The 12,107-nt window shown below is 40.2% G+C and overlaps 1 protein-coding gene across 1 annotated transcript in view; it reads left to right on the top strand.

Annotated features, from left to right (window-relative positions):
* The window catches only part of CCDC150 (coiled-coil domain containing 150), a 108,943-nt gene that overhangs the window by 77,643 nt on the left and 19,193 nt on the right, over positions 1–12,107 (top strand). Inside the window, exons 16-18 of the mRNA XM_017342998.4 lie at positions 800–907; positions 9,730–9,858; positions 11,110–11,279. Coding sequence (XP_017198487.2) covers positions 800–907; positions 9,730–9,858; positions 11,110–11,279 — 407 coding nt within the window. The remainder of the gene's footprint in view (positions 1–799; positions 908–9,729; positions 9,859–11,109; positions 11,280–12,107) is intronic.

The raw sequence follows: 12,107 nt of genomic DNA, 5'->3' as shown, positions 1-12,107 counted from the left end.
TGCCCTCCAAAGATACGAAATAAGAAAAGATATTGCAGAGGGAAAAAAATTAGGTAAAATTTTGGATGAAAGTTTTATTGATTCAAGATAGACCCCATAATGTTAATTGTTGTTTTATATGAGAAGTTTGGGAATAAGAGGAGGAAATATGGAAAAACAGAATTTGGAGATTTATATGAGGGAGGTCTTTAAAAATTCATGGAAACTACATATTTTGGAAAATCTATGCATAGATTTCAAAATGTTTTTGCACCAAAATAAACATCTTTTAATTCCATTTTTCCACAATTTTGTGGAGTCCTCCTGAATTAATGTTTTTTTCCCTGCAAAATTATTTGATTTGAGGAGAAAAATGTGAGTACTCATCATTGTTTGTTTTAAAGTATAAATCAGCATAAAAATGACTTTCTGTTCAACTTTTCTGATTCTCTCTCAGCAAAACACAAGATTCTATTTCCTTCTTGCCTACTAACAATTCTAATTATTCATATTCAAAAAGGTTTTTGAATGCCAGTTCCCATAATTTCTTGAAAGATATATTAACCACAAAATTTCATGGCTATATTTATGAATTGTGTCCATTTGGGGTTTCACTTAAGTACTAGTAATCAAATGAGTTATTTGAATGGATATAGGCTACTTTTAGCTATAAATTGAAATAGCTTTCTTTACATGAATAGAAAAACTTTGAATTGTTTGTTACAAGTTGTGTTATCTGTACTTTTTGCAATATGCATGACTTTTTTTTCCTTTTGGAATATATGATGTTTATTTTATTATCTTTCTATTTTTTTCTTAGATAAAAGTTAAACAGCTAGAAGAACAACTACATTCTCTTACTGAAACCAATCTACAGAATGACCATCTGTGCAAGCTGAATAAGACGTTAGAGGCCAAATATGCTCAGGTGTGATTAATAGCTGCAAAAGCAGATTGCTGTTATAATGTTGAGGGTCTTTTTTTTTTTTTTTCTAAAGATTGATTGATTGATTTGAAAGACTGACACAGAATAAGAAGGAGAGACACAAAGAGGTTTTTTTATTCCATCTGTTGATTCACTTCCCAAATGGCTGCATCAGCCAGGTCTGGGCCAGGCTGAAGCCAGGAGCCAGGCACTCCGTCCGAGTCTCCCACGTGGGTGGCAAGGGCCAAGGTGTTTGGGCCATCTTCTGCTGCTTTCCTAGGAGTATGAGCAAGAAGCTGGATCTGAAGTAGAGTATTTGGGATGTGAACTGGCAGTCCACGAGCAGCAGCTTAACCCATTGCATTACAATGCCAGCCTGTTTGAGTTTTTAAGAAATTGATATTTTTGGGCCAACGCCGCGGCTCACTTGGCTAATCCTCCGCCTGCAGCGCCGGCATCCCATATAGGCGCCGGGTTCTAGTCCCTGTTGCTCCTCTTCCAGTCCAGCTTTCTGCTGTGGCCCAGGAGTGCAGTGGAGGATGGCCCAAGTGCTTGGGCCCTGCACCTGCATGGGAGATCAGGAGGAAGCACCTGGCTCCTGGCTTTGGATCTGCGCAGTGTGCCGGCCGCAGCGGCCATTTGGGGAGTGAACCAATGGAAAAGGAAGACCTTTCTCTCTCTCTCTCTCTCTCTGTCAAAAAAAAAATTTGATATTTTTGAACATACTGTGCAGTCCCAGAAAGATGAGTATACTCTTACCTGACTCAGTTCAACAAAATTTTTTTAAACACCTTCTGCTAAGCCATGAGGGAATTCATAAAGATCCCTGAAGCAAGATTGGAACATTTAACTTCTAAAACGATGTTTAGGAATGTATTCAGCAAACTTTATTATGGAATAGAAAAGGATTCCTTTAATAAAAAAAGACTGTATCAATGAGTGCTCATAGGGAACATTGTTAAAATGAGAAGCAGTGGGAAACACTGTCACAGACAAAGTGGCTTTTAATTTGAGCCTTAAAAATGTTGGGAGATGTTTTTTGAATTACAGGCAAACTCAGGTCTCAGTGCCAACAAAGTATACTTGCAACAGACAGATGCTGTCCTGAATGATGTATCAGTTGTAAATATGCTTGTTTATCAGCCTGCTGGCTATTGAAGCTGAAAATCTTTATAGGTCATGTAACATCTTAAAAGATGCATTTAGAAAAATTGAACAAGCAACATATATAAAACATTTAGTGAAGAGCGTAACCTAGACATTTGTTACAAAAAGGGATTTGTTTCAATCATTTACAAATTTACCATATATGTAATTAGCTTGAATATTTAAAAAACTCTAATGTCTGATATTTTATATATATACTACATGTATAAAGACATATCCCTAGTAACCAGGATGCTAGAATATGCCTTTAAATGGAATACTGATAGGGTTCTAACCACCTGACTCCACTGGTTGTTGATGAGGTCATAAAGTTAGTAAAGGGGACACCAGTAGATACACTGCCCTGCAGAGACTTTGGTTTAAGGTCTGTTTCTTCACTAGATTGTATGGTACAGTGTGATCTTTTCCTTCTAAAGGCAAAGGAACACACTTGCAAACATATTTTTTCACTGTGACTTCTTCCAGAAAATTGTGTATATTGTTTAGCCTAGTAAAGTGAGTACTTCTTGGGAAATAGCTTCAGATTTTAGTTGATTTTATTGTTTTTAATTGGTGATGCCTCCAAGAAAAAGAAAATCTCCAGAGAGGCCTGCATCTTCAAAATCCCTTGAAAGCTCTAGGCCCTATGTAAATTCTGTAAAGGAAAGAACATCAGTTGGTTTGCCCAGCGTTATTCAAAACTCAGCACGTCGTGTGAGCTTTGCACCTACCTTGCCTTCAGTGAGAATGTCTCAGGAGATTGGAGACTCCAGAATCTCTCTGAAGACTCTTTTGAATGCCATTAAAACCATGGAGGGAAGACTAGAAGGGAAAATAGACATTCTTGCCTCAAGACCATTACTAAGTGATGAATCACCAAGTTTTCTTAAACGAGATTCGGTAAGTGAAGACCAAGTGAAATTTTATGGAAATTTCATATTTATACAAGAATGAAGGTAAGTAGTAACAATCCAGAGAGATCATTCTTGAGGACAGGAATAAGAAGGAAATTTGATTTTTCACAAATGGGAAGAATTGATGTTGAATGGTGTAGATTGAAACCATCATCCTGATTACCATTTAACTTTTTAAAAATTCTGTATTTATTTGAGAGGCATAAAAACAAAGACAAAAAGAGAGCTCCCATCTGCTGGCCCATTTCCCAAATGCCTACAATGGCTGGGGCTGGACTAGGGCCAAGCCAAAAGCCAGGAACTCAGTCTAAGCAGGCCATGTAGGTGCCAGGGACCAAACTACGTAAGTCATTGTCTACTGCCTCCCAGGATATGCATTAGCTGGAAGCTGGATCCAGAGCTGGGCATTAAATCCAGACACCCAAATTTGGAATACATGTTGATATGGGACTTGGGAATGCCAATTGAAGCCCTAACTACTAGTTCAAACAGCTGCCCCTACATAATTAATTTTTGTGTTGGGCATAGAAAATTTGATTTAACAATAGCAATTAAGTTTTTTAAGGTATTTATATATATATATATATTTTTTTTTTGACAGAGTGGACAGTGAGAGAGAGAGACAGAGAGAAAGGTCTTCCTTTTGCCGTTGGTTCACCCTCCAATAGCCGCTGCAGCCGGCATGCTGCGGCAGGCGCACCGCGCTGATCCGATGGCAGGAGCCAGGTGCTTATCCTGGTCTCCTATGCGGGTGCAGGGCCCAAGCACTTGGGCCATCCTCCACTGCACTCCCTGGCCATAGCAGAGAGCTGGCCTGGAAGAGGGGCAACCGGGACAGACTCCGGCGCCCCGACCGGGACTAGAACCCGGTGTGCCAGCACCACAAGGCAGAGGATTAGTCTAGTGAGCCGCAGCGCCGGCTTTAAGGTATATTTTGATTTTTAAAAATTTCTATCTAAACAATTGAGCTAAAATGCTAGATAAAACTTGATTTTTGGGGAGGGAGCCAGTGTTATAGCACAGCATGTTAAGCTGCTGGCTGTGCTACAGGCTTCCCGTTATCAGAGTGCCAGCTTGAGTCCCCTGCTTTACATCCAGATTCCTCCTAATATGCCTGGGGAGGCAGTAAATGATGGCCTAGGAACTTGAGCCCCTGCTACCCATGTGGGAGACCCAGATGTAGCGCCTGGGTCTGGGCTTCAGCCAAGCCCACACTTGACTCTTGGAGTCATTTGAGGAATAAATCAGTGGATGGAAGATATATATCTCTCCCTCCCTGCCTTCCTCCCTCCCTCCCTCCACCTTTCAAATCTTTTTAAAAAAGGACATGTGGCCATTTTAAAAACAAAAATAAATTAATCCAAAAGCCCCAAGAAACTGAACATTTGGAAATATTTTCCAGAGAAAACTTTGTAGATCATCATCCATCTTTGCTTGATAATTAAAAATAGAAAGTACTGTAGCTCATCTTCTAGAGTGGACTAGGTACTTTCTGTTAACTTTTTTTGTATATATGTCTTATGCTAAAATTTTAAAACTGCATTATATACTTTTCTACAGTAAAATCCAGTAGATTTTTTTGAAGACTTGCAAGTTATGTTCTTTCATACTATTTTAGGGTTATTCCAGAAAAAGTTAAAATATTTTAAACGATGCAAGTTAAATTCTAAAGTTATAATGTCAGGGGAAACATAGTGGGAAAAATTCTTTGTTGTCATTGAGAATGTAAAATAGTACAACTTCCTGTGGAGACCGATGTGGCCTTGCTTAAAAAACTTGACCCCACAATTTTTTTTCTAGGACTGTTGCATACAGATACACTTACTGGAACATGTGACATGTTTACAGGGTTACTTACTGAAGTACTATTGATAAGTAGCAAAAGACTTGAACCAACCAAAATTTCATCAATAACGGACTAACTAAATGAATCATGCGACCGTATAGCTTGCAATACTACTTTATAATATTTGCATGCAAAAGCCATAGGGAGGGAAAGGATATATATATATATTCACATAGGATATCTCTTAAGCTGAATCATAATAAAAATCAATCATATTAAACTGGCAGTATTATTTTGAGAAGGAAAATAGGTGACCAGGAGATTTTTCACTTTATACTTTTCTATGAGGAATCTCTATACTTTGTGTGTCTATGTGGGTGCAAACTGTTGAAATCTTTACTTAGTATATACTAAGTTGATCTTCTGTATATAAAGATAATTAAAAATGAATTTTGATGAAGAATGGGATGGGAGAGGGAGTGAGAGATGCAATGGTTGTGGGTGGGAGGGAGGTTATGGGGTAAAAGCCGCTATAATCCAACAGTTGTACTTTCAAAATTTATATTTATTAAATAAAAGTTAAAAAAAAACTACTTTGTTACACCAAGAAAAAAGTTCATGGAAATGTATACTATGAAAAAAACTGTGGGTTTAAAGTTTTGTTAACAAAATACTCAAAATTTTAATTCTGTTTTCCATGATCTTTTTTTTTTTTAAGGATTTTATTTGAGAGGTGGAGTTACAGATAGAGAGAGGGAGAGACAGAAAGATCTTCCATCCACTGGTTCACTCCCCAAGTGACTGCAGTGGCTGTAGCTGGGCCTATCAGAAGCCAGGAACTTCTTCTGGGTCTCCTGTGTGGGTGCAGGAGCCCAAGCACTTGGGTCATTTTCTGCTCTCCCAGGCAAGAGCAGAGATCTGTATCCAAAAAGGAGCAGCCAGGACATGAGCCAGCATCCATATGAGATGCCCATGCTGCCGGCGGAGGCTTAACTTACTACATCACAGTGCTGACCCCTTCCATGAACTTTTTGAAGTACCCTTGTACCTTAAGAATAATGTGAATACACTTACCTCTTAAAAGAATTTTATAAACATTTCATTTTCAATAAAATTGAAAGGAAATAAAGGAGGATGGTCTTTTCAATAAGTGATGTTAAAGTAATTGGATACCTATAGGCAAAAACAAGTCTTTGATCCGTACCTTCCACTGTATGTAAAAATTAATTCAAAATGGATCATAGATCTAAATCTAAGTTCTAAAACTGTAATAACTTCTAGAAGGAAACCTAGGAGGAATTCCTTGTGACCTAATATTACACAAAGCTTTCTTTGATATCAAAAGCATGGTCCATCAGTTAACAAAAATGATAAATTGGGTGGCTGGGGCCGTGGCTCACTTGGTTAATCCTCCGCCTGCAGCACCGGCATCCCATATGAGCACCAGGTTCTAGTCCCGGTTGCTCCTCTTCCAGTCCAGCTCTCTGCTGTGGCCCGGGAGGGCTGTGGAGGATGGCCTAAGTGCTTGGGCCCCTGCACCTGCATGGGAGACCAGGAGAAAGCACCTGGCTCCTGGCTTTGCATCAGCGCAGTGCCGGCCGTAACGGCCATTTGGGGAGTGAACCAATGGAAGGAAGACCTTTCTCTCTGTCTCTCTCTCTCTCACTGTCTGACTCTACCTGTCAAATTTTTAAAAAATGATAAATTAGACTTTATCAAATTGACAACTATAAGCTGGGAGAAAATACTTGCAAGTCACATATGTGATTAACATCCTGTTTCGAGAATGCATAAAATTTATGTAAATCTCAGAGAAAATAATTCAATAAAGAGGACTGGTGAAATATTTGAATGAGGGGATCAGCGTTGTGGCACAGCAGGTTAAGGTGCTGCTGGAGTGCAGGTGCTGTATTGGAGTGCAGGTTTGAGTCTTGGCTGCTTCACTTCTGTTGCAGCTCCCCGCTAATGTGCTTGGGAAAGCAGAAGATGGCTCAAGTGCTTGGGCTTCTGCCATCCATGTTGGAAACCAGGATGGAATTATAGCTCCTGGTTTCCACCCTGGACCAGCCTTGGTTTGGGAAGTGAACCAACAGATAAAAGATCCCTCTCTCCTTCCCTCCCTCCCTCCCTCCCTCCCATCCCTCTGACATTCTGCCTTTCAAATAAATCTTTTTAAAATTTTTGACTAAATATTTCATTAAAAATATACAGATGGTAAATAAGTGCTTGAAAGATGTTAAATTCAGTCATTAAAGAAATGCAAATAAAACTACAAGACGCTATTACAGGGGCCATTAGCAGGTAAAGCTGCCACCTGCGGTACCAACATCCCATATAGGCACTGGTTCAAGTCCTGGCTCTACTTCCATCCAGCTCTCAGCTATGTCCTTGGAAAGCAGTATAAGGTGGCCCAAATCCTTGGGCCCATGTACCCCTGTGGGAGATGCAGAAGAAGCTCCTGGCTTTGGTTCAGTGCAGCTCCAGGCACTGCAGCCAAATGGGGAGTGAACTAACAGATTGAAGACCTATCCCCATCCCTCCCTCCCCCCCTCCTTCTCTCTCTGCCTCTCTTTGTAACTCTGACTTTAAAATAAATAAATAAATCTTTTTTAAAAATGCTATCACATACCTAGTAGAATGTCTGAATTTTAAAAACTGATCATATCAGGGGCAGTGAGGAAATAGAGCAGCTGGAACTCACTGCTGAAGGGAATGTAAAATAGCGCAACCACTTTGAAAAATAGTTTGGTGGTTTATTTAAAAGTGACGTATACTACCACCATATAATATAGCCAGTTCACTCTTTAAATTGCCAAAGACAATGAAAGCTTGTAAGACTTGCACATAGTGTTCACAGCAGCTTTATTTGTAATAGCTTAAATCTGGAAACAACTCAAGTGACCAAAAAGCAAATGGATAAGTTAATTGTAGTATATCAAGATAATATGATATTAAGCAATAAAAAGGGGTGAACTATGGATACATGAGTGTATTGAATTAATCACAACATAATGCTAAGTGAAAGAGGCCACTAAAATGCATGTAGTATGATTCCATTTGTATTAAATCACAGGAAATGCAGACTGTTGTAACAGAAGACACATCAGTGATTGCTTTGGGTACAGGTGTAGAATCAGGAAGACACTGGGTTGGAGAGAGATTACAAAGGGACATAAGGAAACTAGGGGTAATGGAAGTGTTCCATAGCCTATGCTCTTAAGGTTTTATATATATGTCAAAACTTAACAAATTGTACACTATTAACTTTATGCATCTTAATATATAGCAATTGTAACCCCAGTAAAGCTGTCAAAAATTCTGACTTATTAAACTTATAGTTAAATGTTTAACATTCTTGAAGAGAAAAAACTAGAGATAGAGAATGATTAACAATTATTAGAGAATGGGGTGGGTTTGGAAGGGACTTGAATCAAATGAGGAGCTTCTTTGTGGTGGTGAAGTAGTTGTGAATCTTGATTATGATTATGGTCATGTACTTTGGATCAAATTAATAGAACCATGTGTGCATGCATATCAACCCACACTCATTCACCCCACCATAAGCATGGATGTTTGAAAAAGTGGTGTTTAACCATGGATGGTTGGGCCGGCGCCGCGGCTCACTAGGCTAATCCTCCGCCTAGCGGCGCCGGCACACCGGGTTCTAGTCCCGGTCGGGGCGCCGGATTCTGTCCCGGTTGCCCCTCTTCCAGGCCAGCCCTCTGCTGTGGCCCGGGAGTGCAGTGGAGGATGGCCCAGGTGCTTGGGCCCTGCACCCCATGGGAGACCAGGAAAAGCACCTGGCTCCTGGCTCCTGCCATCGGATCAGCGCGGTGCGCCGGCCGCAGCGCGCCAGCCGCGGCAGCCATTGGAGGGTGAACCAACGGCAAAAGGAAGACCTTTCTCTCTGTCTCTCTCTCTCACTGTCCACTCTGCCTGTCAAAAAAAAAAAAAAAAAAAAACATGGATGGTTAAAAAAGGTGAAAAACCAAATAGTTCCCGTAATTTAGTTTTCCATAACATACCAGTGTCAGTTTTCTGGTTTTGATGTTGAACAACAATAATTAGATGTTATCATTAGAAGCAAGATGAGGACTTCATGGAACTCTTTGTACCATATTTGTTTTTTGTTTTTTTAAAGATTTATTTATTTGAAAGAGTTACAGAGAGAGGTAGAGACAGAGAGAGAGGTCTTTCATCCACTGGTTCACTCCCCAGATGGCTGCAATGGACGGAGCTGAGCCAATCTGAAGCCAGGAGCCAGAAGCTTCTTCCGGGTCTCCCATACCGGTGCAGGGGCCCAAGGACTTGAGCCATCTTCTACTGCTTTCCCAGGCCATAGCAGAGAGCTGGATCGGAAGAGAAGCAGCCGGGACCAGAACTGGCGCCCATATGGGATGCCAGCATTTCAGGCCAGGGCTTTAAACCACTGTGCCACAGTGCTGGCCCCTGTACCATATTTGTAACATTCTATAAATATAAAGTTCAAAATAAAAAGTTTAAGAACAGTGTTGTTTAAAATGATATTAGCTGAAATTACTGTGTGGATCCCACAAAAAATATCACGAGATTTAAAGTTCTAATACCTCAAGTTATGATTTATTCTGCTGAAATGTTGTATAGACACTATTTAATACTTATTTGTCTTTGCTTTTATTATTATTTATTATTTGTATTTTCAAAAGGAGCAAGTTCCATGATAATTTCCTATCGTTTTACTTTTCAGCTGGATAGATAGGCTCATTCTCCCTATTGTGTTTTCATGAAGATTGACTAATATATTATTCAGATATTCTGTTATTTTGTGGTTTTCTTTAAAGGAACTAGCAGCTAATATAGAATTATTTATAGTAGTAGATAAACATTTAGTTAAACATTCCAAGTTTTCCTCCTAAATTGCTGTATCTTATTCTAATCACTGTATTATGTTTTAGTGTTTTAGGAAGTTATTTACTGTTTCCTTTTTTTTTTCTGCTAAGGTGAAATCTATTCTTGAAAAAAATGAAGAGGAGCTGTCCCAGGCAGTGAAGTCTCGTGATGCAGCGCTTAAGGAGAGTCAGAGGCTGAAAGGGGACCTGGAGGCCTTGGAGGACAGAGAAAGCAAGAAAGTGAGGCATCCACCCATCTCAGAGGCTGTTACAGAGATGAAGTGCTTAGGAACTCTCTCAGGGGCTAGATGCCTTCATTTCTTGTTTCCATTAGTAAGAAATGATAAGAGGCAGGTTTCTTTTTCTAGAAAAATGAAATTTTAGAATGATTTTAAAATATTTCTCTTAAAGGTACATTATGTAGTTCCAGTGTCGTAGGTGGGTTTTTTTTTTTTTTTTTTTGGAAATGTCTTAAAATATTCAAAAAAAAGTTCTCATTTTTTCTTAAAGTACATCTGACCTTGGTAGTAATAATGACCTTCATAGTGATGTTTTATTAACCTAATAAGCATTGCTATGATGCTTTCTCCTTAACATTACTCTGATGTAGACTTTGTGGGAGGGAACAAATGTCACATCCCAAGCTTCTTTACAACAGGTGCTGGATGTTGCCCCTCTGAAGGGGGCGCGAGTCACAGCTGCTTCTGTAGCTTCTGCTTTCTCCTCACACATACTAATTCTGGTGGGTTTTCCCGCACACATACTAATTCCGATGGGTTTCAGATGTGCTCTCCTTTGTTGACCCCCTTCAGAAGACAGCTGAGAGACCAGCCTGGGAGACCCTCAGGACCCAAGTATGTATTGATCTCTCTGTGTCTGATTAATCTATGTGCCGTGGAGATGACAATGGTTGAAAAGCTGCAGTGTTCTCCACAGGGTCTGAAAGCTACTTTTTTCTTTTTCTCAAAGGCACAATAACTTAGGAAACAACATAAAAATGAAATATCCTGAGCCGGCGCCGTGGCTCAATAGGCTAATCCTCCACCTTGCGGCGCCGGCAAACCGGGTTCTAGTCCCGGTTGGGGCGCCGGATTCTGTCCCGGTTGCCCCTCTTCCAGGCCAGCTCTCTGCTATGGCCAGGGAGTGCAGTGGAGGATGGCCCAGGTGCTTGGGCCCTGCACCCCATGGGAGACCAGGAAAAGCACCTGGCTCCTGGCTCCTGCCAGGATCAGCGCGGTGCGCCGGCTGCAGCGGCGGCCATTGGAGGGTGAACCAGCGGCAAAGGAAGACCTTTCTCTCTGTCTCTCTCTCTCACTGTCCACTCTGCCTGTCAAAAAAAAAAAAAAATGAAATATCCTGTAATTATTCCTCTGAGCATTTAACCATGCCTGCTTGTCTGCTTTCCTGCTCTTTGCTAGGAGTAATGGGATGCAGAAGTAGAAGAGTAACCAGAAAGGGCCAAATATCTTTTCTTGTTTAATTTTCTAATAGGTAGGAAACTTTCAGCGGCAATTGGCAGAGGCTAAGGAAGACAACTGCAAAGTCACAATCATGTTGGAGAACGTGCTGGCCTCTCACAGTAAGATGCAAGGTGCTCTGGAGAAAGTTCAAATGGAGCTTGGGCGCAGGGACTCGGAGATTGCAGGCCTCAAGAAAGAAAGGTACCTTCATTAGCTTTCTGTTCTTGAGACTGTACTCAAGCAGTCTCCACTGTACACTTGTGTACACTGTACACAAGCAGTGTCCAGTGAGGAAGTGAAGTCACTTTATATCACTTCCTTTGTGAGAGACTATTAAAATGGTGTTCAAATACCTACAGGTTAAGGAGAATCTGGAGTCAGAAATGAGTCTGATTTCTAAAAATTTTAAATTCCTCAAATGTGTCATGATTTGAAGGAATATGCGGCTTTGAAATTCAAGTGCTTTATTCCTTTTTTATCCTTGCTGCTTGCAGTACCATTTAAAACTAATTCTGCCCTTGGGTCTACAGAATGGTAATTGCCTAGATAATTGAAGTTAAATCTGTACTTTAGTTTGAATTAATTATCCATTTATTATTGTCCTGTTTCAAAATTAGTAACTATTTTAGGTAAATCACTCTAAGAACTACTTCTAGTTGTGTTTTATGAATAAACTCCTTTGTTTCAAAAATTACATAAATTTTTCCATTTAAGTAAAGAACAAATAATCTAAGTTTAATATGGTCCCCTAAAATATGTTGTATGTCACAGTGGTACAGATTCCCTCTGTATTATAAGAAAACAAGTGAATTTTATTTTTTTATTATGTTTCTCTTTCTTTCTCTCTTTCTCTCTTTCTTTCTTTCTGGCAGAGTGGACAGTGAGAGAGACAGACAGAGAGAAAGGTCTTCCTTTGCCGTTGGTTCACCCCTCAATGGCTGTTGCAGCCGGCGCATCATGCTGATCAGGAGCCAGGAGCTTCTCCTGGTCTCCCTTGTGGGTGCAGGGCCCAAGTACTTGCGCCATCCT

Source organism: Oryctolagus cuniculus, chromosome 3, assembly GCF_051225735.1.
Source record: "Oryctolagus cuniculus isolate XC-2025 breed Fujian yellow rabbit chromosome 3, ASM5122573v1, whole genome shotgun sequence".
NCBI classification, from domain to species: domain Eukaryota; kingdom Metazoa; phylum Chordata; class Mammalia; order Lagomorpha; family Leporidae; genus Oryctolagus; species Oryctolagus cuniculus.
The sequence above is the reverse complement of the archived record's forward strand: the minus strand, read 5'-3'. Positions and strand labels throughout refer to the sequence as shown.